Below are 27,489 nucleotides of genomic sequence, written 5' to 3'. Positions count from 1 at the left end.
CGCACCGTGCAGGAGACAGCGCTAAAGTTTAGCGCTGTCCCCTGCATTGTGCTGAATTCGCGATTCATATGTTCCCTGCAGCAGCGTTTGCTGCAGAGAAAATATGAATAATAGTGTTTAAAATAAAGATCTGTGTCCCCCGCCCTCCCACCCCCTGTGCGCCCCCCCCCCCCCCGCTCTTCTGAAAATACTCACCCGCCTCCCTTGTTGGCTGTCGCTGCTTCCTGGTCTGGCCGCATCTTCTCCTGTATGCGGTCACGTGGGGCTGCCAATTACAGTAATGAATATGCGGCTCCACCCCTATGGGAGGTGGAGCCGCATATTCATTACTGTAAATGAGCGGCCCCACGTGGCCGCATGCGTTTTTCATGATACCATTTCGGTGCAGATACTTTCTTTTGATCGCCCGTTATTGCATTTTAATGCAATGTCGCGGCGACCAAAAAAAAAGTAATTCTGGCGTTTCTAATTTTTTTTTGCTACGCTGTTTAGCGATCAGGTTAATGCTTTTTTTATTGATAGATCGGGCGATTCTGAACGCGGCGATACCAAATACGTGTAGGTTTGATTTTTTTTTTATTGTTTTATTTAGGATGGGACGAAAGGGGGGTGATTTAAACAGTTATTTTTTATATTTTTTTCATATTTTTAAAAACATTTTTTTTTACTTGTGCCATGCTTCAATAGCCTCCATGGGAGGCTGGAAGCTGGCACCACTCGATTGGCTCAGCTACATAGCAGCGATCATCAGATCGCTGCTATTTAGCTGAAATGCAGGCTTGTTATGAGCGCCAACCACAGGGTGGCGCTCACAGCAATCCGGCATCAGCAACCATAGAGGTCTCAAGGACCTCTATGGTTACCATCCTGATGCATCGCCGACCCCCGATCATGTGACAGGGGTCGGCGATGACGTCAATTCCGGCCGCCTGGCCGGAAGCGCCGGTTAATTGCCGCTGTCTGCGCTTGACAGCGGCATTTAACAGGTTAATAGCGGCGGGTGAATAGCAGTTTCACCCGCCGCTATTGCGCGCACATGTCAGCTGTACAAAACAGCTGACATGTCGCAACTTTGATGTGGGCTCACCGCCAGAGCCCACATCAAAGGGGGAGACACGACATGCCCAGCACATGTACGACGCATGTCGTGAAAGGGTTAATCACCCCTGGCAGAGATTGACAGTGGTATTTAAATAGTTAAACTGTAGACATAAGAACAAGCTTTAGATGCTTTAGTGACCAGTAGATGGCAGCTATGCGAAACGGATTTGGCTCCTGAGCCAACTTCACACATTTATCAACCTATGACTAATCTGGACATCCTAAGACTGTAAGTTATACACATAAGATTTTAAATGGATTCTATAGGACAGATTGACTGTCCAAATAAAGTACAGGTACTCTGTTCACCCTTGGTGTGGCCAAACATTTAAGAGCATCTTCCCATCAAATTGTTTTCCCTCTATCTCCACCCTGCCCTCTTCTTTGACACCTCTGGCTTTATAAAGTCAGAAGAGCAGAGAAAAATGGGAAAACAGTAATTGGGTTAAACAGTTATTCTTTGCTGCTAGAATCTTTTAAAGATGAAAAATGGAATACCAAATTAATTCTAATATTTTGAAATGTTTTGTTTGTTTTTTTGCTTAGGTAACAGACTACGCTATAGCACGAAGGATTGTTGATTTACATGCAAGAAATGAGGAATCTATAGAACGAATTTACTCCCTAGAAGACATTCAGCGATATTTACTGTTTGCTCGTCAATTCCAGCCAAAAGTGAGTGTTCAGAATCTATTTTCTTCAATATATAAAGTGGTTTTCTCAATGGTTTAGAATGGATTACATAAAATTAAAAAGAAATCCTAATCTCCTCAAATTTCCCATTCCTGATGAAAAGGAACTGGAAGGAAATATCCTCTATATAGTAGGTGACTGGCTGGGCATTTTCTAAAAATCCTTTAACAAAAGTTTAAAAAAAAAAAAAAGTATAGATCCCAAAGATGCCATTCAACCCCCATAAACCTAAGGATGAATGACCTCGGGGAGATCAAAACATCCAACACCGCGGAGACACCATCACGTGTTTCTCAACACAGTGATCTCTGCGGTGTTGGATGTTTTGATCTCCCCGAGGTCATTCATCCTTATGTTTATAGCCTTTTCACTAGGCACTACTCCTAATAGCCAGTTTCCTACTCCACACTGATGAGGGGCAAATACCCTGCAACAGATGTCTGTGGATGGATACCATGTTTTGGCATAGGTGGTTTTCCTTTCTCGGATGCTGCCCTTCCCGTGGTTGTTCCTTCCCGGTGAAAGACCTGGCTATTCAATGCTTGCATTGAGAAACATGTGATGGTGTCTCCGCGGCTTTTCTACATGCATTTGCATATTTCCCTTTAGGGATGGGGGGCAGTGTTCTGGATCACTGCGTTGAGAAACACGTGATGGTGTCTCCGCGGTGTTGGATGTTTTGATCTCCCCGAGGTCATTCATCCTTATGTTTATAGCCTTTTCACTAGGCACTGCTCCTAATAGCCAGTTTCCTACTCCACACTGATGAGGGGCAAATACCCCGCAACAGCTGTCTGTGGATGGATACCATGTTTTGGCATAGGTGGTTTTCCTTTCTTGGATGCTGCCCTTCCCGTGGTTGTTCCTTCCCAGTGAAAGACCTGGCTATTCAATGCTTGCGTTGAGAAACACGTGATGGTGTCTCTGCTAGGGTTGAGCGAAACGGATCGGACATTTTCAAAAATCGCCGACTTTTGGCAAAGTCGGGTTTCGTGAAACCCGACCCCATCCCAGCGTGGGAGCGGCCATGCGTTTGGCGATCTTCGTGCCAAAGTCGCGTTTCGTATGATGCTTTAAGCACCATTTCTCAGCCAATGAAGATGGACGCAGAGTGTGGGCAGCGTGATGACATAGGTCTCGGTCCCCACCATCTTAGAGAAGGGCATGACAGTGATTGGCTTGCTTTCTGCGGCATCCCGGGGGCTATAAAGGGGCGTGCCTGCTGACCGCCATCTTACTTCTGCCGATCTGAGCATAGGGAGAGGTTGCTGCAGCTTCGTCAGAAGCAGGGATATTGTTAGGGAGGAAATATTAACCCCCAAACCGCTTATGCTGTAGCGATTTCCACTGTCCAACACAACCTTTTCTTTGCAGGGACGGTGAAGGCTAGATTTCTGTGCATCAGCTCTGTAGCTTATAAGGCTCCCTGATAGCTGCATTGCTGTTTGTACGCCGCTGTGCAAACCAACTGCTTTTTTAAAAGCAAAAGTCCTGTTGCTCCTTTCTGCACAGTTCTATTGTTTATTTGTCCACACTTTTGTGTGCAGCAGTCCTTTTTATTGCTGGCTGCCATACTTGTCCTGAGATCATTGTAGGGAGATAGTTATTGTAGTACAGTCCCTTTTTTTTATATATATTTCCAGCCACTTTCTGCCACATATACCGTGTAGTGTAATACAGTGGGCCTGTTTTTTTGTTTTTTTTACTGCAGTGTCCCACACAAAAAAAGGGAGATTTATATTGCCACTCAGTGCATCTGCATCAGTTCTGTTTGGCGTAGATCTGCCAGCCACTTTCTGCCACTTATGCTGTGTAGTGTAATACAGTGGGCCTGAATTTTGCAGCAGTGTCCCACACATAAAAAGGGAGATTTATATTGCCACTTAGTGGATCTATGTGAGTTCTGTTTGGCGTATATCTGCCAGCCACGTTCTGCCTTGTACATTGTGTGGTGTAATACACAGGGCCTGTTATCCCCTGCAGTCTCCCCCCCCCCCCCCTCCCCCCACAAAAAAACGGGAGCTTTAAATTGCCACTTAGTGGATCTACGTGAGTTCTGTTTGGCGTATATCTGCCAGCCACGTTCTGCCTTGTACATTGTGTGGTGTAATACACAGGGCCTGTTTTTCCCTGCAGTCTCCCCCCACAAAAAAAAGGGAACTTTAAATTGCCACTTAGTGGATCTACGTGAGTTCTGTTTGGCGTATATCTGCCAGCCACGTTCTGCCTTGTACATTGTGTGGTGTAATACACAGGGCTTGTTTTTTCCTGCAGTCTTCCCGCCAAAAAAAGGGAGATATAAATTCTCCAAAAGTTAATATACATCTTCTACCTTGTTTAACAGTAGCATATAACGGTTTTTATATTGGTAACATTTCCGCAAAAATGAGGAAGTCTGGTGGAAGAGGCCGTGGGCGGTCGTTGCCATCTGGTACTGATGGTGGTGGTGGTGGTAGTGGAGCATCTGTTGGTACTGGGAAAAGCAAGATAGCACCAAAGGCTTGAGGTGTTGAGGCAGCGTAATCGTCTGGCTACACAAGGCCTCGAAGGCTCCCTTATCTGGGAGTTGGAAAACAGCTTTTAAAGCCGGAGCAGCAGGAACAAGTTTTGGCTTTCCTTGCTGACTCAGCCTCTAGCTCTTTCAACTCCTCTTCAGAAGCTTCGAAATCTAAAACCAGCGAGTCGTCAGTGGCTGCTCCAAGTCCGGAAAAAGTTGCTTCCTTGTGTCCTTCACCCAAAACAAAAGTGAAGGATGTGGCAGGCAACACTACACTTTACTCCATGGAGCTCTGTACACATACCGTGCCTGGGTTAGAGAGGGAAATTGTTAAAAGCTCATTACAAGATGAATCGGACATGGAGTGCACAGATGCATAGCCACAGCTTGATTATTATGCTGTTCCATTGACTCGGATCACTACTTTGCCCTCGCAGTGTACTGAGCCCGAATCTGACCCTGATGAGACTATGGTGCCCAATCCCGAACGCTATAGCACCTTACACGTTGACACAGAGGACGGTGCACATGACATTGAAGAGGAGGTGGTAGATGACCCAGTTGTTGACCCAGATTGGCAACCATTGGGGGAAGAGGGTGCCGCTGCCTGTAGCTCAGAAGCGGAGGAGGATCTGCTGCATCCATCTACATCGCAAAAGCTGTCATCTGGCAGGCCCGCATCTGGCCCAAAATGTGTGTCAAAAAACACGGCGTGCAAAGCCTGAAAAAGTATTCCATAGTAGGACGAGTGCAGTGTGGCAATTTTTTAACCAAGATCCGAATGATCAGTCCAAAGTTATATGTAAGAAATGCTCCAAGACCTTTAGCAGAGGGAAGAATCTACAAAGTTTAAATACAACGTGCATGTGTAGACATCTAACCAGCAGGCACTTGGAAGCATGGGCTAACTACCAAACTTCCCGTACCGTTGATGCACCTGCTCATATTGAAGTTAGCCAGCAATGCAACTTTGCTTCCCTCACTGGAAGCCCACCGGTTATGGCACCACCAGTAACAAATGTGGAGGTATTGTCACAAGGCCAAAGCAGTCAGGGAATCACAAGGTTCTTGGTTGGAAACACTGTAGGTAGGCCCACATCAAGAATACCATCACCAAACCTCTCTCAATCTGCCATGTGCACCACCACCCCCGCTAGTTCCACCATATGCAGCTCTCCAGTCCAGCTCAGCCTTCAAGAGACTCTAGATAGGAAAAGAAAGTACTCTTCCTCTCATCCGCGTACACAGGGTTTGAACGGCTACATTGCTCGACTAATCTCATTAGAGATGATGCCCTACCAGTTGGTTGAAAGCGAAGCTTTCAAAGCCCTGAAGGCCTATGCAGTACCACGCTATGACCTATCCAATCGACACTTCTTTGCGAGAAAAGCCATCCCAGCACTCCACCAACATGTCAAAGAATGCATTGTCCATGCACTGAGGCAATCGGTCAGTAGAAAGGTGCACCTAACAACTGATGCATGGACCAGTAGGCATGGCCAGGGACGTTACGTGTCCATCACGGCACACTGGGTTAATGTGGTGGATGCAGGTTCCACAGGGGACAGCCATAGTGGCACAGTTCTGCCTAGCCCACGGTCTAGGAAACAGTTGGCTGTAGGCGTTTGCACCTCCTCCTCCTCCTCTTCCACAAGCGAAAGCTCATCCACAGAGCTCAGTAGCACGAACACTCCATCCGCAGCTGCCAGTGTTGCACCCGTGGTGTCCCATTTTGGAACAGCTAGTGGTAAGCGTCTGCAGGCTGTGCTGCAAATGAAGTGTTTGGGCGACAACAGACACACCGCGGAAGTACTGGCTGAGTACTTGCAGCAAGAAACTCAGTCATGGCTGGGCAGTGTACATCTTGAGGCAGGCAAGGTAGTCAGTGATAACGGAAGGAATTTTATGGCTGCCATACCCCTTTCCGAAATGAAACACATACCTTGCCTGGCTCACACCTTGAACCTTGTGCAGTGCTTCCTTAAGAATTACCCTGATTTACCAGCCCTGTTCCTGAAGGTGCGCAGACTTTGCTCGCACATCCGCCGGTCGTCCGTACACTCCAGCCGTACGCTTAACCATCAGCGAGCGCTGAATCTTCCCCAGCACCGCCTAATAATAGACGTTGCAACAAGGTGGAACTCTACACTGCACATGCTTCAGAGGCTGTGCGAGCAGAGGCGTGCTGTCATGTATTTGTGGGAGGATACACATACACGGGCAGGCAGTTGGATGGCAGACATGGAGTTGTCTGGTGTGCAGTAGTCGAAGCTCCAAGACCTCTGTCAAGTCCTTCAGTGTTTTGAGGAATGCACACGGCTGGTCAGTGCGGACGACGCCATCATAAGCATGAGCATCCCACTAATGCGTCTGTTGATGCAAAGTTTAACGCACATCAAGGAGCAGGCGTCTGCGGCCAAGGAGGAGGGAAGCCTTGATGACAGTCAGCCATTGTCTGGTCAGGGAAGTCTCCGGGACGAGGTGGTGGATGAAGAGGAGGAGGAGGAGGAGGAGAAGGAGGATGGGGCTGAATATTTATGGGAGGAGGATGCTTCTCAGGGGGCAATAGAAACTGGTGGCATTGCAAGGTCAGGTACAGGGTTTTTGCGGGCCACAAGTGATGTAGATTTTCAAGAAAGTGCTCCTCAACCCAGCACAAGCCGTGAATTGACACCTGTAACTTTGGCCCACATTGCAGAATATGCCTTGCGTATCCTAAAATGGGACCCCCGCATTATCAAAATGATGACCGATGATGATTACTGGTTGGCCTGCCTCCTGGATCCACGATACAAAGGCAAATTACAAAATACCATGCCACATGAGAACCTTGAGCAATTATTGGCTACCAAACAAGCAACTCTTGTAGGTTCAGGCATTCCCAGCACACATCGGCGCTGATGGTTCTCACACGAGCTGTAGGGGGCAACATGGCAGAGGTGCTAGAGGTGCACAAAGCTGAAGTGGCATTGTACAGAGGGGATTTCTCACTAGGTTGTGGAGTGATTTTGCAATGACCGCAGACACGACAGGTACTGCTGCATCGATTCAAAGTGACAGGAGACAGCATTTGTCCAGTATGGTTACAAACTATTTTTCCGCCATTATCGATGTTCTCCCTCACAGGTCATTCCCTTTTGATTACTGGGCATCTAAACTAGACACCTGGCCCGAATTGGCAGAATATGCATTACTGGAACTCGCTTGCCTAGCTGCTAGTGTGCTCTCAGAAAGAGTCTTCAGTGCTGCTGGTTCAATACTGACCGAAACAAGGACACGTCTGGCTCCCCAAAATGTTGATGATCTAACCTTCATTAACCCCTTAGCGACCTTTGACGCATACGCTGCGTCATGAAAGTCGGTGCCAAAACGACCTATGACGCAGCGTATGCGTCATGGAGGGATCGCGCTCCTGCAGATCGGGTGAAAGGGTTAACTCCAATTTCACCCGATCTGCAGAGACAGGGGGAGTGGTGCTTCAGCCCAGGGGGGGTGGCTTCACCCCCTCATGGCTACGATCGCTCTGATTGGCTGTTGAAAGTGAAACTGCCAATCAGAGCGATTTGTAATATTTCACCCAAAAAAACGGTGAAATATTACAATCCAGCCATGGCCGATGCTGCAATATCATCGGCCATGGCTGGAAAACCTAACCTGCCCCCACCCCACCCCACCGATCGCCCCCCCGGTGCTCCGTTACGGGGTCCGGTCCCCTCCGTCCGCCTGCCGGCTCCTCCGTCCTCCTGCCCGCTCCCCCCGTGCTCCGGTGCCCCCTCCCTGTGCTCCGGTCCCCCCCCCGTGATCCGATCACCCCCCCTACATACTTACCTGGCCTCCCGGTGTCCGTCCGGCTTCTCCATGGGCGCCGCCATTGTCCAAGATGGCGGGCGCACGCGCACTGCGCCCGCAGAGTCTGCCTGCTGGCAGATTCGTTCCAGATCTATTTTGATCACTGCGATATAGCCTATCGCAGTGATCAAAATAAAAAAAAGTAAATGACCCCCCCCCCCCTTTATCACCCCCATAGGGAGAATAATAAAAATAAATAAAATATTTTTATTTTTTTTTCTGCTAGGGTTAGGGTTAGAACTAGGGTTAGAATTAGGGGTAGGGGTAGGGTTAGGGGTAGGGTTAGGGCATGTGCACACAGTGCAGATTTGGCTGCGAATCCGCAGCGGATTGCCGCGGATCCGCAGCGGATCGGCCGCGGATCCGCAGCGGATCGGCCGCGGATCCGCAGCGGATTGGCCGCTGCGAATTCGTAGCAGTTTTCCATCAGGTTTACAGTACCATGTACACCTATGGAAAACCAAATCCGCTGTGCCCATGGTGCGGAAAATACCGTGCGGAAACGCTGTGTTGTATTTTCCGCAGCATGTCAATTTTGTGCGGATTCCGCAGCGTTTTACACCTGTTCCTCAATAGGAATCCGCAGGTGAAATCCGCACAAAAAAACACTGGAAATCCGCTGTAAATCCGTAGGTAAAACGCAGTGCCTTTTACCTGCGGATTTTTCAAAAATGGTGCGGAAAAATCTCACACGAATCCGCAAAGTGGGCACATAGCCTTAGGGTTAGGGTTGGAATTAGAGTTAGGGTACCGTCTCACAGTGGCACTTTTGTCGCTACGACGGTACGATCCGTGACGTTCCAGCGATATCCATATGATATCGCTGTGTCTGACACGCAGCAGCGATCAGGGACCCTGCTGAGAATCGTACGTCGTAGCAGATCGTTTGGAACTTTCTTTCGTCGCTGGATCTCCCGCTGTCATCGCTGGATCGTTGTGTGTGACAGCGATCCAGCGATGTGTTCACTTGTAACCAGGGTGAACATCGGGTTACTAAGCGCAGGGCCGCGCTTAGTAACCCGATGTTTACCGTGGTTACCAGCGTAAAAGTAAAAAAAAAAAAAAAAAAACCGTACATACTCACATTTCGGTGTCCTTCAGGTCCCTTGCCGTCTGCTTCCCGCTCTGACTGTCTGCCGGCCGGAAAGTGAGAGCACAGCACAGCAGTGACGTCACCGCTGCGCTCTGCTCTCACTGTACGGCGGCACTCAGTCAGAGCGGGAAGCAGACGGCAAGGGACCTGAAGGACACCGAAATGTGAGTATGTACGTTTTTTTTTTTTTACTTTTACGCTGGTAACCACAGTAAACATCGGGTTACTAAGCGCGGCCCTGCGCTTAGTAACCCGATGTTTACCCTGGTTACCCGGGACCTTGGCATCGTTGGTCGCTGGAGAGCGGTCTGTGTGACAGCTCCCCAGCGACCACACAATGACTTTCCAACGATCACAGCCAGGTCGTATCGCTGGTCGTGATCGTTGGAAAATCGTTATGTGAGACGGTACCCTTAGGGTTGGAATTAGGGCTAGGGTTGGAAATAGGGTTAAGATTAGGCTTGTGGTTAGGGTTAAGGATAGGGTTAGGGTTGTGTTGGGGTTACAGTTGTGGGTAGGGTTGGAATTAGGGTTAGGATTAGGGTTGGATTTAGGGTTACGGGTGTGTTGGGGTTAGGGTTGTGGTTAGGGGTGTGTTGGGGTTAGGGTTGTGATTAGGGTTATGGCTACAGTTGGGATTAGGGTTAGGGGTGTGTTGGGGTTAGTGTTGAAGTTAGAATTGAGGGGTTTCCACTGTTTAGGCACATCAGGGGTCTCCAAACGCAACATGGCGCCACCATTGATTCCAGCCAATCTTGCGTTCAAAAAGTCAAATGGTGTGCCCTCCCTTCCAAGCCCCGACGTGCGCCCAAACAGTGGTTTACCCCCACATATGGGATACCAGCGTACTCAGGACAAACTGGGCAACAACTATTGGGGTCCAATTTCTCCTGTTACCCTTGCAAAAATAAAAAATTACTTGCTAAAACATAATTTTGAGGAAAGAACAATTATTTTTTATTTTCACGGCTCTACGTTATAAACTTATGTGAAACACTTGGGGGTTGAAAGTGCTCACCACACATCTAGATAAGATCCTTTTGGGGTCTAGTTTCCAAAATGGGGTCACTTGTGGGTTTTTTCTACTGTTTAGGCACATCAGGGGCTCTGCAAATGCAACGTGACGCCCGCAGACCATTCCATCAAAGTCTGCATTTCAAATGTCACTACTTCCCTTCCGAGCCCTGACGTGCGCCCAAACAGTGGTTTACCCCCACATATGAGGTATCAGCGTACTCACAACAAACTGGGCAACAAATATTGGGGTCCAATTTCTCCTGTTACCCTTGTGAAAATAAACAATTGCTTGCTAAAACATCTTTTTTGAGGAAAGAAAAATTATTTTTTATTTTCACGGCTCTGCGTTGTAAACTTCTGTGAAGCACTTGGGGGTTGAACGTGCTCACCACACATCTAGATAAGTTCCTTGGGGGGTCTAGTTTCCAAAATGGGGTCACTTGTGGGGGGTTTCTACTGTTTAGGCACATCAGGGGCTCTGCAAACGTAACATGATTCCCGCAGACCATTCCATCAAAGTCTGCATTCCAAATCGTCACTACTTCCCTTCCGAGCCCCGCCATGTGCCCAAACAGTGGTTTACCCCCACATATGGGGTATCAGCGTACTCAGGAGAAACTGGACAACAACTTTAGGGGTCAAATTTTTCCTGTTACCCTTGGGAAAATTAAAAAATTCTGGGCTAAAAAAATATTTTTGAGGAAAGAAAACACATTTTTTATTTTCACGGCTCTGCGTTATAAACTTCTGTGAAGCACTTGGGGGTTCAAAGTGCTCACCACACATCTAGATAAGTTCCCTTGGGGGTCTAGTTTTCAAAGTGGGGTCAATTGTGGGGAGTTCCTACTGTTTAGGCACATCAGGGGCTCTGCAAACACAACGTGACGCCCGCAGAGCATTCCATTAAAGTCTGCATTTCAAAACGTCACTACTTCCCTTCCGCTCCCCGACGTGTGCCAAAACAGTGGTTTACCCCCACATATGGGGTATCAGCGTACTCAGGAGAAACTGCACAACAACTTTTGGGGTCCAATTTCTCCTGTTACCCTTGGGAAAATAAAAAATTGTGGGTTAAAAAATCATTTTTGAGGAAAGAAAAATAATTTTTTATTTTCATGGCTCGGCGTTATAAACTTCTGTGAAGCACTTGAGGGTTCAAAGTGCTCACCACACATCTAGATTAGTTCCTTGGGAGGTCTAGTTTCCAAAATGGGGTCACTTGTGCGGGAGCTCCAATGTTTAGGCACACAGGGGCTCTCCAAACGCGACATGGTGTCCGCTAATGATTGAAGCTAATTTTCCATTCAAAAAGCCAAATGGCGTGCCTTCCCTTCCGAGCCCTGCCGTGCGCCCAAACAGTGGTTTACCCCCACATATGAGGTATCATCGTACTCAGGACAAACTGGAAAACAATATTTGGGGTCCAATTTTTCCTATTATCCTTGGGAAAATAAAAAACTCCGGGCTAAAAATCATTTTTGAGGAAAGAAAAATATTTTTTTATTTTCATGGCTCTGCGTTATAAACTTCTGTGAAGCACCTGGGGGTTATAAGTGCTCACTATGCATCTAGATAAGTTCCTTGGGGGGTCTAGTTTCCAAAATGGGGTCACTTGTAGGGGAGCTCCAATGTTTAGGCACACAGGGGCTCTCCGAACGCAACATGGTGTCCACTAACGTTTGGAGCTAATTTTCCATTGAAAAAGTCAAATGGCGCGCCTTCCCTTCCAAGCCTTGCCGTGCACCCAAACAGTGGTTTACCCCCACATATGAGGTATCGGCGTACTCAGGAGAAATTGCCCAACACATTTTAGGATCCATTTTATCCTGTTGCCCATGTGAAAATGAAAAAATTGAGGCAAAAACAAATTTTGTGTGAAAAAAAAGTACTTTTTCATTTTTACGGATCAATTTGTGAAGCACCTGAGGGTTTAAAGTGCTCACTATGCATCTAGATAAGTTCCTTGGGGGGTCTAGTTTCCAAAATGGGGTCACTTGTGGGGGAGCTCCAATGTTTAGGCACACAGGGGCTCTCCAAACCTGACATGGTGTCCGCTAACGATGGAGATAATTTTTCATTCAAAAAGTCAAATGGCGCTCCTTCCCTTCCGAGCCTTACCATGTGCCCAAACAGTAGTTTACCCCCACATATGAGGTATTGTCGTACTCAGGAGAAATTGCCCAACAAATTTTAGGATCCATTTTATTCTGTTGCCCATGTGAAAATGAAAAAATTGAGGCTAAAAGAAAATTTGTGTGAAAAAAAAGTACTTTTTAATTTTTACGGATTAATTTGTGAAGCACCTGAGGGTTTAAAGTGCTCACTATGCTTCTAGATAAGTTCCTTGGGGGGTCTAGTTTCCAAAATGGGGTCACTTGTGGGGGAGCTCCAATGTTTAGGCACACGGGGGCTCTCCAAACGCGACATGGTGTCCGCTAAAGATTGGAGCCAATTTTTCATTCAAAAAGTCAAATGGCGCTCCTTCCCTTCCGAGCCCTGCCGTGCGCCCAAACAGTGGTTTACCCCCACATATGAGGCATCAGCGTACTCAGGACAAATTGGACAACAACATTCGTGGTCCAGTTTCTCCTTTTACCCTTGGGAAAATAAAAAAATTGTTGCGAAAAGATCATTTTTGTGACTAAAAAGTTAAATGTTAATTTTTCCCCTCCTTGTTGCTTCTGCTGCTGTGAAACACCTGAAGGGTTAATACACTTCTTGAATGTGGTTTTGAGCACCTTGAGGGGTGCAGTTTTTAGAATGGTGTCACTTTTGGGTATTTTCAGCCATATAGAACCCTCAAACTGACTTCAAATGTGAGGTGGTCCCTAAAAAAAATGGTTTTGTAAATTTTGTTGTAAAAATGAGAAATCACTGGTCAAATTTTAACCCTTATAACTTCCTAGCAAAAAAAAAATTTCTTTCCAAAATTGTGCTGATGTAAAGTAGACATGTGGGAAATGTTATTTATTAACTATTTTGTGTCACATAACTCTCTGGTTTAACAGAATAAAAATTCAAAATGTGAAAATTGCAAAATTTTCAAAATTTTCGCCAAATTTCCGTTTTTTTCACAAATAAACTCAGAAATTATCGACCTAAATTTACCACTAACATGAAGCCCAATATGTCACGAAAAAACAATCTCAGAACCGCAAGGATCCATTGAAGCGTTCCTGAGTTATTACCTCATAAAGGGACACTGGTCAGAATTGCAAAAAACGGCAAGGTCATTAAGGCCAAAATAGGCTGGGTCATGAAGGGGTTAAAATGAACCAATCATGGATTTCAAAGTATTTTGCCCCACCTTCCCCTGCTGACACGTAGCTTGCCTGAAAAATGTCTTGCTTTTGGCCTCCTCTTACTGACGGCTCCAATTCCGCCATTTGCAGCTGCCAAATGTCCACCATAGGCCATTTCTATACCTCCCTAAATGGGCTGACTCCCCCCACAGGGCCGTGGTCACAACGTGGCGCAAGCACCCGTGCGAGTGCAGTTTGCCTGGACAGGTGGATGTGCCCACTCTTGGGCCACGGCACTGGCACAGGGTCCCTCATAGTACAATGAAGTGTCTCTGGTGGTGGTGCACAACCAACGTCAGACACACCGTTGTAATATGAGGGGCCCTGGCCCAGTACCGCCGCCCATGAGAGAGTGTCCCCCCCCCCCAGCTCGAACTGTGCTCTACCACTTGCAAAACTTAACTCTCCCTGCCCCACCACTGTGTAGTCTGTGCTGTTAAATCCTTAAATGGCACTGCCATAACAAATTTGTTGCAATGATAGATGATAGTAAAAATATACAGGGGCCTGGCCTCCATTTAGACCCCTTAATACTTTGCGCTAACGACCCCTGTCTGCAACTCTGCAGAGGAGACCACCCCTGTACCTCGCTATGCCACCAGTTTATTTATGACCAATTCCTTGGCTGACATTTAGCCCACTTTAGTATTTTGGCCTACTAACTGTCAGCCACTTCTAACAGTTGACCTCCGCTGAACAAAGCTATGCCACCTCTGTACTCCTGTTACCAATTGTGAACTGCATGTAGCCTACTTACTTATGTGCCTAGTAACTGTGTGAGCCTCTCATAACAGTTGTCCTCCCACGCTGAAACAAGATAGGCCGCCAGGTTAGTCCTGCTAGCAGTTTTGAACTGCATTTAGCCACCTTTTTTATGTTAGGCTTCTGTCTGTCAGTCTGCTCCACACATTACAACTGTCCCCACCCCGAAACAAGCTAGGCTGCCTGGTTAGTCCTGCTAGCAGTCTAGAACTGCATGAAGCCACCGGTTTTTATTTTAGGCCTCTGTCTGTTGGCGCCACACATTACAACTGTCCCCCCCTGAAACAAGCTAGGCCGCCTGGTTAGTCCTGCTAGCAGTTTTGAACTACATTTAGACAACTTTTTTTAGGTTAGGCCTCTGTCTGTCGGCGCCACACATTACAACTGTCCCCCCCTGAAACAAGCTAGGCCGCCTGTGTACTCCTCTTACCAATGTAGAACAGCATTTAGCCTACTTATTTATTTTGTCCTAGTAACTGTGTCAGACTCTCACAACAGTTGTCCTCCACCGCTGAACCCAGCAAGGCCACCTGTGTACTCCTCTTACCAATTGTGAACTGCATATATATCGTTCTTTTTTATTTTACGCCTACTCAGTGTGTCAGAGCCACTAATTACACTTGTCCTCCTCCGCTGAACCACGCTATGCCGACTGTGTACTCCTATTACAAATTTTGAACTGCAATTAGCCACCTTTTTTAATTGTAGGCCTACTCTGTCTGTCTGAGCCACTTATTACAGTTGTCCTCCGCTGAACAAAGCTATGCCGCCTGTATACTCCACTAACCAATTTTGAACTGCATTTTGTCTACTTTCTTATTTATGCCTACTAACGGTCTACCTCCCATTACAGTTGTCCTCCACTCAAAAAAGCTGAGCCTCAGTTTTCATCCGATGTCAGATATTAAACTGCATTTGGCCTACTTGTTTGGTTGGGCCTACTAATGGTGTCTGCCGCTGCTTGGTGTTCTCCACTGAACAAAGCTGAGCTTCAATCTTCAGGCTTTTGGCCTACATAACACATGAAACTGCATTTGGCCTACTAGTTTGGTTGGGCCCTAGTAACGGTGACTGCCGCTCCTTGCTTGTCTCCTCCACTGAACAAAGCTGAGCTTAAATCTTCAGGCTTTCGGCCTATAGGAAATTTTAAACTGCATTTGGCCTACTTGTTTGGTTGGGCTCTAGTAACTGTGTCTGTCGCGCCTTGCTTTTCTCCTCCACTGAACTAAGCTGAGCTTCAATTTTCAGGCTTTCGGCCTACATCAGATATTAAACTGCATTTGGCCTACTAGATTGGTTGGGCCTACTAACCGTGTCTGCCGCTGCTTGTTGTTCTCCTCCAATGAACAAAGCAGTGCCACCTGTTTACTCCTATTACCAATTTTGAACTGAATTTAGCCTACTTTATTCTTTGGGACTATATCTGTGCTTCCTCCTCATCCTGCCCATTGCCCAGCCACTGCTAGATGAGTCTGCTGGTACATTGACCTAGACCACTACAGTCCCCTTGCACTCTACACAGCCAGAATCTGACCCTGCTGAAAGTCAGGTTCCCCTTCCCGCATACTATACCACCTTACACGGGGACAAAGAGGAAGGTGCAGATGAAAGTGCATTTTCCTTCATCAGATGGGGGAGCATACTCGTTGGCGACGTCACTGGCACAGGGCCCCTCATAGTATGCTAAAGTGCCTCTGCCGGTGGGAGGCGCCCCCGCCGTCAAACACACCTCCGTACTTTGAGGGGCCCTGTGCCAGTGCCAATGCGAACAAGTGGGCCCCCCCTGCTTGCTCGGGATCACAGCACTTGCAAAGTTTTAATACTTACATCTCCCGGTTCCACCGCCGTGACGTAGTCCGTGTTTCCTGGGCCCACAAAAAACTTGAGCCAGCCCTATCCCCCTCCCCACAACTTTAGCCAAATGACCCCCAATTTTCAATGCCTAACTATTATTATAAGGAAAATTAAGATTCACAAGCTTAAGTGACAAGAATTGATGTTTTTGACATTAAAATGGGCGCTGTTGGTGTTTTCCTGTCCTCCACTCACTGCCGACTTTGATTCCCCTTTGACTTACATTGAGTTTCGTGTTTCGGACGATCCCCGACTTTTCGCGATAATCGGCCGATTTCACTCGACCCGACTTTTGACAAAGTCGGGTTTTGCGAAACCCGACTCGATCCTAATAAAGTAAGTCGCTCAACTCTAGTCTCCGCTGCTTTTCTACATTAAACCCCCATAGTCACCAATGTTGAAAAATATCTAAATGTTTAATGTATCATTATTACTGTATGGTTTATGATGACATAATACCAATGAAACTTACATTATATAACTATGTATTTCTAATGTTGTACAACATATGTTGTGTGTTTAGAATAGTTACAATAAGTGAAGTCAATAACATTGATCTTGTGAGAATGGCGCCGGGGTGGGTTACATTAGACAGCAAATAAACAGTCAGCTACTGAAATTCATATGTTGGAAGTAGTAAAATGGGCAGAACTAAGCATCTGGGCACTTTGAAAAGGGCCAATTTGTCATGGATAGGTGACTGGCACAGGATCTAAAAGAAAATAGCAGATCTTTTGGAGTGTTCCCTATATGCATTGGTTAGGATTAATGGTGACCTAACGTACATTATCAGCACTGTCCCCATTAAGGCTCACAATCTAAATTCCTTATCAGTATGTCTTTTGAATGTGAAAGGAAACCAGAGTACCTGGAGGAAACCCTCACAAACATGGGGTGAGATTTGAGTCCATGACCACAGCACTACAAGGCTGCAGTGCTAACCACTGAGCTATCGTGCAATCAGAGTGCACTAATGGTGGTACTTTTCTGAACCATCATACGAAGTTCTTCTATTTGCTAATCTTGTGCATTGCTGTCTCTATGCAATACATCATGCATTTGGCCTAGAGACAGCTGGAGCAGGGAGAGTGGATGAATACAGCCTCTAGGCAGGACTTGGGGCTTTGCAGTCCATAGCTGAATATATACAGTTGGGCTCAAAAGTTTACATACCCCAGCAGAATTTTTGCTTTCTTGGCCTATTAAGTCACCAAATCCTGAGTACCAAGGTGCGGTGGTGGAAGACAAGGTGGTGAATGATTAAGTCACTGATTAAACCTAGGAAGCTGGCATGCAGAGCAAGGCTAGAAGTGATTTGGGTGAGGGATTGGCAGCAGCGAAACACCGAAACCGGCAGGAAGAGGCAGTGGGGTGGTCAGAGCGAGAAGGTGGGTATCTGTTCCACACACACACACTAATAAATTTCTCGGTCAAAGCATTAGGTGTTCCCCAGTCAGAGGCTTTTTTTAAAAGTTATGAAACAATCAAAATGGGCATTTGCATCTGGAGCACCCGCCAGGGCCGTGGGGATACTCTATACTGGGCCGGTTCTTAAAGGGATGTGTCATGGCAGCAGTGACCCGGTCCGTGGCACTGGGTGTTCAATAAGAGTGATGATGAAATGGGAATAAAGTTTATGGCAAAAGGGGAATTGTTTGTGACGCCACCTGTGGTATTCGGCAAATAGGAGAGGTTAGCCGACGCTGCTTGAAGAGACCACTGGGGCTGATGGTGATGCAGCAGTGTTGTTACAGCTCTTCATAGGTAGAGCTACACCCCAGGGCAGTGATGGTGTTAAACGTGATGATGGTGGTTGTGTGCAGGGCAGGTGATGCAATAATAATTTAGAGGTCGCAGCAGGGTGCAGTTTCTACACGTTTACTTACAGTTCTTAGTTGTAGTCCCCAGCAGGGGTGTTGTGTTCTTCAGGATAGAGGCTCTCAAGTAAATTAGGTGCACTTTCTAGAACCCCCTATCTATGCTTCTTTCCTGTCTGTCTCACTGCGCTGGCTCGCACCCTTCTGCCCTGCACCTTCACACACTGTCCCAACCAGCAGCCTGAGATCTTGTCGGGCAACACTCTGTTGGTCCCCTGGATCCTATGTGGCTTCCTTTTCAGCGAATGTGTTGTATGTGGCTGCAGCACATGCAGCTGCTGCAGCCTCCGGCTGGCTTGCAGAGTCCTATAGTCCTCCACTAGTCTTGGGTGCCGGTTCCCCACTGCAACTTAGTCCCTCCACCTGGCGATCGTCAGCGTGGATGCGGGCCCCACTGATGGATTGCTTACTATCTGTGCCCCGAGGACCCCTCCTTTCTCTTCTTTCTGTAGCTTCTCCTTTCTCTAGCTCCCTCTGACAGGGAGCTCCACCCACACCCTCTACCTAATATCCCTCTCCAGACTGGGATGAGGCCATCCTCCCATAGGGTACACCCAGATGCCCTGACTAGAGTGTTGTGGTGTTGGGTGCTGGTGTGGAGTCCCGGTTAGTGCCCCCTCCTTACCTGAAACCGGAATCCCACACCTCTGGATGAAATGTGTTATTTCAAAGCACATTGTCCACATTACCCGGAAGCTCTGCAGCACTGCCTCAGCAAAGTGGCAATAGGCTATGCTGAAGCTAATTTTTCTGAGACAAACCACACACTGCAGCACAGTTATTGAAAGAAATGATAGACTACACAGATTCCGCCACTGAACCCTCCAACCAGGCATGGTCGTGTAACCTGGTGATGGTTGTGAAGCTTGGCAAGCTCACACACGGACCATGCTTCACCGATGTGCTCAACTTGGTAGTCCTTTTGGTTTCTAAAAACCTACCAAGATTTGCCAGAGCTTCTGGTCAAGGTGTGCCGTGTCAGCACCCATTTCCGCAAGACAGCTACACCTGCAGCCGCTCTGGCAGTGCATGCAAGTTCCATCTCACTGACTGGTGGGCAATGTAACATGCTCTGGATCTCCACATTGCACATGTTGGCAAGGCTTTGTGAGCAGCAGAGGCCAGTTGTGCAACGCCAGCTGAAAAACGCAGTAAGTATTCTCGTCAGACTTTGCTCATAACAGCTGAAGAGTGAGCATAGTTTCCTCTCCTCCAGACCCTGGGTTCCATTATTATTATTATTATTATTATTATTATTATTATTATTATTATTCATTTTTATAGTGCCATTTATTCCATGGCGCTTTACATGTGAAATACGGGGCAAATATAGACAAATACATTAAACATGAGCAAAAACAAGGCACACGGGTACATAAGGAGGGAGGACCCTGCCCGTGAGGGCTCACAGTCTGCAGGGGATGGGTGATGATACACTAGGAGAGGGTAGAGCTGGTTGTGCGGCGGTTCAGTAGGTTCAGGATCACTGCAGGCTGTAAGCTTGTCGGAAGAGGTGAGTCTTCAGGTTCTTTTTGAAAGTTTCTATGGTAGGCGAGAGTCTGATGTGCTGGGGTAGAGAGTTCGAGTGTGGGGGAAGCACGGGAGAAGTCTTGGATGCGGTTGTGGGAAGAAGAGATGAGAGGGGAGTAGAGAAGGAGGTCTTGAGAGGATCGGAGGTTGCGTGTTGGTAGGTACCGGGAGATCATGTCACAGATGTATGGAGGAGATAGGTTGTGGATAGCTTTGTAGGTCATTGTGAGGGTTTTGAACTGGAGTCTCTGGGCGAAAGGAAGCCAGTAAAGGGCTTGGCATAGGGGAGAGGCTGGGGAATAGCGGGGAGACAGGTAGATTAGTCGAGCAGCAGAGTGTAGGATGGATTGGAGTGGTGCCAGAGTGCTAGAGGGGAGTCCAGAGAGTAGGAGGTTGCAGTAGTCGAGGCAGGAGGTGATAAGGGCATGCACTAGTGTTTTTGCGGTGTCGCGGTCAAGGAATGTGCGGATCCGGGAAATGTTTTTGAGTTTAAGGCGGCAGGAGGAGGCAAGGGCTTGGATTTGTGGCTTGAAAGAGAGGGCAGAGTCGAGGATCACCCCGAGGCACCGTGCGTGTGGGACTGGGGAAAGTGAGCAGCCATTGCCATTGATGGATAGGTCTGGTGGAGGGGTAGAGTGAGATGGGGGAAAGATGATGAATTCTGTTTTGTCCATGTTCAGTTGTAGAAAGCGAGCAGAAAAGAAGGCTGAAATAGCAGACAGACAGTGCGGGATTTTGGTAAGTAAGGAGGTGAGGTCAGGTCCGGATAGGTAGATCTGCGTGTCATCAGCATAGAGATGGTACTGCATACCGTGGGATTCTATGAGCTGTCCCAGACCGAAGGTGTAGATGGAGAAGAGTAGGGGTCCTAGAACAGAGCCTTGAGGAAAACCGACTGACAAGGAGCGAGGTGAGGAGGTGGTGTGGCGGAGGGAGACACTGAATGTCCGATCTGTCAGATATGATGAGATCCAGGAAAGGGCCAAGTCTGTGATGCCAAGAGATGAGAGGATTTGTAGCAGAAGAGAGTGGTCCATGGTGTCAAAGGCAGAAGACAGGTCCAGGAGAAGGAGGACAGAGTAGTGTCGCTTGCTCCTGGCAGTTAGTAGGCAATTGGTGACTTTAGTTAGGGCAGTTTCAGTTGAGTGATGGGAACGGAAGCCAGATTGTAATCGATCAAAGAGGGAGCAGGAGGAGAGGTGAGAGGACAGTTCAAGATGGATGTGTTGCTCCAGCAATTTGGAGGCATAAGGAAGAAGAGATATCGGGCGATAGCTAGACACAGAGGATGGGTCGAGGGAGGGCTATTTGAGGATGGGTGTGATCTTGGCATGCTTGAAGGATGAGGGAAAGACACCTGTTGTGAGTGAGAGGTTGAAGAGGTGCGTTAGGGTTGGGATGAAGACCGTGGAAAGGTTAGGGATGAGGTGGGATGGGAGCGGGTCAAGCGTGCAGGTGGTGAGGTGTGATCTTGACAGGAGGGTGGAGAGCTGATCTTCTGTCATGGTGGAGAAGCTGGTTTTGGAGGAGCAGGGGTGAGCAGCTAAGAGGGGCAGTGGGCGCTGTGGGCCAAAGCTTTCTCTGATCGTATCGATCTTCTGTTTAAAGAAAGAGGCAAAGTCTTCAGCAGAAATGAGAGGGGAGGGAGGGGGTGCAGGGGGACGGAGTAGAGAATTGAAAGTGTTGAAAAGCTGTTTAGGGTTGTGAGACAGGGAGGATATGAGAGATGAGAAGTAAGTTTGTTTTGCGGCAGTGAGCGCAGACTTGAAGCTGGCAAGGGACTGCCTGTATGCGGTGAAGTGGTTAGCAGAGCGGGATAGCTTCCATCTCCACTCAGCGATCCTGGAAGCCCGTCTCAGTTCTTTAGTCAGGCTGGTCAGCCAGGGCTGCCTGGTGATTGTTCGAGTTTTGCTATGCATGAGCGGGGCGGCCGGATTAAGTGTTGCTATTATTGTGGCGTTCTAAAAAGCAGCAGCAGCATCTGTCATGAAGGGAGGCTATGTCTGTAAGAGGGAGAAGGGACTCAGAGAGTGATTGTAAGTTGAGATGTTTGAGATTTCTGCGAGGGAGTTCGTGGAGTGGGGGTTGCACACTAGGAGAGGAGAGGGAAGAGAATGTCAGTAGGTTGTGGTCAGACAGGGGGAGGGGAGAGTTAGTGAGATTAGTAAGGGAGCAGAGGCGGGTGAAGACTAGGTCCAGCGTGTGGCCATCATTGTGAGTGGCCTCAGAGGACCATTGAGTGAGGCCAAAGGAGGTAGTCAGTGATAAAAGTTTAGAGGCAGCTGAGGTGGAAGTGTCAATCGGGATGTTGAAATCACCCATGATGATAGTGGGGATGTCAACAGAGAGGAAATGAAGTAGCCATGTGGTGAAGTGGTCGAGAAAGGTGGAGATGGCTAGTTCTGGGGGGCGGTAGATGACAGCCAGCTGGAGGTTGGAGGGGGAATAGATGCGGATGGAGTGCACCTCAAATGAGGGAAGAGTAGCGGAGGGTGGTAGCGAGATTGGAGTGAAGGAGCAGGTGTCGGACAGGAGCAAGCCAACTCCTCCACCACGTTTGTTGGTGGAGCGAGAGGTGTGAGAGAGGTGGAGACCGCCGTAGGAAAGCGCAGCTGGAGAGGCTGAGTCAGAGGGGGTGAGCCAGGTTTCCGTGATGCCAAGGAAGGAGAGTTTCTTGGTGATGAAGAGGTCATGGATAAATGGCAGTTTATTGCAGACGGAGCATGCGTTCCATAGTGCTCCAGGTAAGGGGACTGGGGGAGTGGGGGCTGGAAGAATGGGTATGAGGTTGTCATGGTTTGGAAAACGTGCGGAGGATCGAGGTAGGGGGTTAGAAATGAGCGTGGGGATGTGTTGAGGTGGGCCAGGATTAGGGGATACATCACCAGCAATGAGGAGTAGCAGAGAGAGCGTTAGAAGGTGGTTGCAGGATAGGACATGATGCGGCCGTGTGTGTCTGGAGAAAAAGGATTGTATGTGGAGGAACAGTTCTGAGGAGGAGGTGAGGTGGCTGGGGAGTATTGAGGGAGAAATGAGTAGTTCCTTACAAGGTGGAGGGATTGCAGGAGATTGTAAGAAGGAAAGTAGTATGGGGGTGAATGAGAAAAGAAACCGAAACGTAGTGGTTTGGTGTTCTGTTACCTTCCAGTCAATTCCAGTCCAATTCAGTCTAATTCAAATTCATAATTAAAAAGATGGAAGTTAAAAGATGGAAGTTAAAAGATGAAATGCAGCAGACTGCGTCTGTAGCAGACGCCTGCATGTGAATATATCCCCAGTTAAGGGCAATCAGGTGTGAATGAGGAGGTGGCTGGGTATGGGAGACCAGATGTAGAGATTTAGGCAGAGGTCATAGAGAGGGGGGGTTGGAGTGACCACTCAGAGAGATGCCAGAATAACACAATGAGATACATGAAACAGGTCATGGAAACAGGCTGATAGGTAAGAAAGCATACCAAAAAAGGATTATATGTGCTGCACCAAGACACTCAGATCCAGGGAAGGCATAGAGAATTCAATGCAATATACAGAGACATTCAGGAGCCAGGGAGAGCTGGGGAAAAGTCAGTGCATACCATGGAAATTCAATGCACATGAAGAGCTCACTTTACGCATCATGGGCATAGCCACATGCGTAAAGTGAGTGTCTCCATGTCATCCTATGGCGGTGGAATTGCCGCAATTCCGTAGAAATAATGAACATGCTGCGGATTTTACCAACTAGCAACTGCGGAATCCCATAGGACTGCATGGGAATGCGTATTTTAAGCATTTTTTAAGCGTTTCTGCTGCGGCGGAAAGGCATAAAAAAACTCAACGTGGGCACACAGCCTTCATGTTCTCAGTGCAGATTGGGTAGCAATGAGGTGTTGGAGGATGAACAAAAGCTGATTATTAGCGCAACAAAAGCTAGAACCCACACAAGCTTTGTCCCATCTAATCTGGGCCAATTTCTTGACACCTTCCCAGTATTCAGGCCCTGATGACTGGGTGTTTTTGACAAGGAGAAAATTGTTTTTTAATACTGTCAAGTACCTGGCCGATAAAACCATCATACTTTCTAATTCCTCTGCGACATTCAACTATTGAGTCTCAAAGTTGGACACCTGGCATGGGTTCACTCTGATAAAAATGAACAAAGCCTGGGTTGGCCCTGACTTTTCCACACCACCAAGTGACAGCAGCACAGTGCTTTTAACCATTTCACCCAGAAGCCTGTTTTCACCTTTCTGACCAGGCAAATTTTTCCAACTCTGGCCAGTGTCACTTTATGAAGTCGTAACTCTAAAAGTCTTCATCAGATCCCACTGAATGGTTTTTCTGTTACATATTGTAGATCATGATATTGGTAAAAATTTATTTGATATGACTTGTTTATTTGTGAAAAAATCAGAAATTTGGTGAAAATTTAGGAATTTTTAAACTTTTAATTTTTATGCTGTTAAATCTGTCATTTCTCACAAAATGGTTAATATTTCCCACATTTCTACTTTACATCAGCACAATTTTTGAAACAATTTTTTTTGTTAGGAAGTTTGAAGGGTTAAAACAAACAATTTACAACCATTTTTTTTTTTTAGGGACACATTTGAAGTGACTTTGAGGGGCCTATATGACAAAAACAAAATAAACTACACCCCTCAAGATGCTCAAAATCACATTCAAGAAGGTTATTAACCCTTCAGGTACTTCAATGGAGTGTGGAAGGAAAAAAAGTAACTTTTTCACAGATTTTCCTTTAGACCAATTTTTTTTTTTCAGAAGGTTAACAGGGGAAATAGACCCCAAAATGTGTTGTGCAATTTCTCCTGAGTTCACAGATGATTCATATGAGGTCATAAACTACTTTTAAGGCACAGTGCAAATCTCAGAAGGGAAGAAGAGCCATATTGGAGTTAACATTTTGCTGGACTGGTTTGAGCGTGCCATGTCACATTGGCAGAGCCTCTGAGGTGCCAGAACAGCAGAAACCCCACATAAGTGACCCTATTTTACAAACTAAGCCTCTCAATTAATTCATCTAGGGGTGCAGTGATAATATTGACACCATAGGTGTCACAAAATTGTATACCATTGGGCAGTGAAGAAAAAATAATTTACATTTTTACCACCAAAATTGTGTTAGCCCCAAATTTTACATTGGCACCACAATTGTCCCACAATTTCTTCTGAATGTAGCAATACCCCATATGTGGCTGTACGGTACTGCATAGCCATACGGAGAAACTCTGGAAGAACGGAGCGCTATTTGTGTCAGAGCTCAGATTTTCCTAGAATAGTTTGCAGAGTCCATATACAGAGCCCCCTAAGGGCTAGAAAAGCCAAATTCATTCTCAAGTGACCCGATTTTGGAAATGCTACCCCTTTGGGAAATTATCTACAGGTGTAGTGATGATTTTGACTCCATGGGTGTTTTCCAGAAACAAGCAGCAGTGGATGTTGCTGAGTGAAAATTGCAAATTGCCATTGTAGTGACCAGTGTGTTGTAGTCACCCGTATGTTATGCACAGCTCATGCTTCTGGAGACATGAACCTGTAAATTAGGCAGGCTCTCATCACTACAGAAAAGCCAAATGTGGGTGTTATGTGGTTTAGACACACTGGGGCTCAGAAAGGAGTTTGGCATTTGAATTTGCTTTTACAGAGACTTTGTGAAACCAGAAACGTGGAAGCACCCTTTATTTCCGTTAACAGATGACTGACCTGAGTGGGGACTTATTTTTTTTGTGGATTAAGTTGAAGCTTTTATTGGAAACATTTTACTTAACATTTAGGGTCACATTTATCTGGCACTCTACGTTGAGCACTTACTTTGGTGTTTCCATCTAAATCCCCAAGTGACATAATTCGGATGAGACCACAGATGGATCCATTCACTATAATCAGGTAGCAGAGTTACTCTGGACTCAGTCTGGCCTCTGTTCAGCTGTGTCCTTCTTTTCAGAAGTGCACAAAACTCTGGTCAAATTCGGTTTTATGCACGCCTAAAAGGATGGACACCGCCATATCACAGGTCAGACGGCGTCCACAGTGTCTCCATGTGCCTCATTATAGGGAATCTTCCACCACAGGTTCCATCACGTATTTCAGAGATTTACACGGAAACCCCGGTGTAAACACAGAGCGCAGGATAAATATGCACCAAGCCTTACTGCTGTCTTTGGGAGGCAGAATGAACAAAACAGCAAGTGAATAATTTTTAATTTATTTTTTTTATGCTGTTCCTCTTCAGGTCGGTGCGATTACAGTGATATCTGATTTATATCAGGTTTTTATGTTTGACTGCTCTCACACACTAGAAGACTTTTTATGGCAAAAATTAGTTTTTGCATCCCATATTTTGAGTTCTAATTTTTTCCATATTTCTGGCCACAGAGTCAAGTGGGGGCATGTTTTTTGCAGGACGAGTTGACTTTTTTTAATGGCACCATTTTTGGACACATGACACTTTATCGCTTTCTATTCCGGAATTTGGGAGGTAGAATTAAAAAAAAAAAAAAAAAAAAAAGCAAGTCAGGAATTTTTTTTTTCCATAAATACAGTTCTGCATGTGGTAAAATTGAGAAGGCAGTTTATTCTTTGCATCAGTACGATTACAGCCACATTTATATTGCTTTTAGGTTTTGGTACTTTTACACAATAAAAACTATTTTTACAGAAAAAATAATTTTGCATCACTTTATTCTTAGAGCTACAACTTTATTTTTCTGCTGATGGAGCTGTATGACTTGTTTTTTGCAGGATAAGATGACTTTAGTGGTACCATTTTTATTTACATTCATCTTTTTGATCGCGTTATATTGCACTTTTTGTCCAGCAGTATGATAAAGCATTGTTTTTTGCTTTTATTTTAATTTTTTTACGTTGTTCACTGAAGGGTTTAACTAGTGGGACAGTTTTATAGAGTGTGTTGTTCCGGACACCTTGATACCAAATGTGTACTTTTTTTTTCATTTACTTTTCACATAAATTAATTTATTGAAATAATCTTGTTTTCTTTGGGGATTTTTGAAAATCTTTTTACACTTTTTAAAAAATGTTTTACAATGTTTCATGATGGGACATCACTGAAATAGTAGCATATCGCTGATCTGATACTTTGCGGCCACCAATCAGCACAACGTGATTGCATTGTGCTGATGGAAGTATAGAGGGAGCCAACTCCCTGTGCTATGCTCCTCAATGTCGCCATCACTGACAGAGGCATCAGAGGGGTTGAATGCCCATGATCGTCGCGCCGCTCAAGTGCGGTGCATATACTTCTTTGTGGTAACTCAGCTCCTGCAGAGTAGTACTGCTCATTTCGGTAAGGGGTTAATCTTCAATATTTGAATGAGGCCCTCCAGTTGTTGCCTTCAAAATTGCATGGATGACCCTTCATATAACTTTTTTTTTTTTTACTTTGCTCTGTGTACAGAGCCTTTTGAGTCTAGAAATACCATAAATACACTTTATTAATATTTGAATGAGGCACTTTAGTTGGTGCTTTCAAGAGTGTATTAATGACGCTTGTAATTTTTAACAGGCTTTGCACTGTATGCAGAGCTTTTATAAGTGTAGGAGTACCACTACATGACAATTTGAACAGAATGGGTATGAGGCCCTCCTTTTTGTCTAATACAGGTTGTTTAAGTCCCTCTTCCATCACATTTTGGCAGTTCTTGCTTCCTTCCTAAATTACACTGAAATTTCTAATGGTTTAATAAGATTCAGTTTTGGTTTACTTAAATTATTTTTTTCAAAATCTTTTAAACCACTTCCCAACCACCAATGCTAGATAAACATTGGCGCTTGCAGGGCTTCAGGCAGCACCAAAGTTTGTCCATCATCAGTGGTTTTGTGTTGCTCAGGACCCCTACATACCTTTATAACGTTGGTATTCCGGTGTAAAATGCTGACACTGACTGCTGACCT

General features: G+C 46.4%; 1 protein-coding gene across 6 annotated transcripts in view; it reads left to right on the top strand.

Moving 5' to 3' along the window:
- LOC143782201 (maternal DNA replication licensing factor mcm6) overlaps nucleotides 1–27,489 on the top strand; it is a 544,832-nt gene that overhangs the window by 325,410 nt on the left and 191,933 nt on the right. For all 6 annotated transcript variants that reach the window (XM_077269402.1, XM_077269399.1, XM_077269397.1 and 3 more), the window contains one exon: nucleotides 1,648–1,776. In XM_077269402.1, the coding sequence (XP_077125517.1) occupies nucleotides 1,648–1,776 (129 nt within the window). The remainder of the gene's footprint in view (nucleotides 1–1,647; nucleotides 1,777–27,489) is intronic.

This window comes from Ranitomeya variabilis, chromosome 6 (assembly GCF_051348905.1).
Source record: "Ranitomeya variabilis isolate aRanVar5 chromosome 6, aRanVar5.hap1, whole genome shotgun sequence".
In the NCBI taxonomy this organism is placed as follows: Eukaryota; Metazoa; Chordata; class Amphibia; order Anura; family Dendrobatidae; genus Ranitomeya; species Ranitomeya variabilis.
The sequence above is the reverse complement of the archived record's forward strand: the minus strand, read 5'-3'. Positions and strand labels throughout refer to the sequence as shown.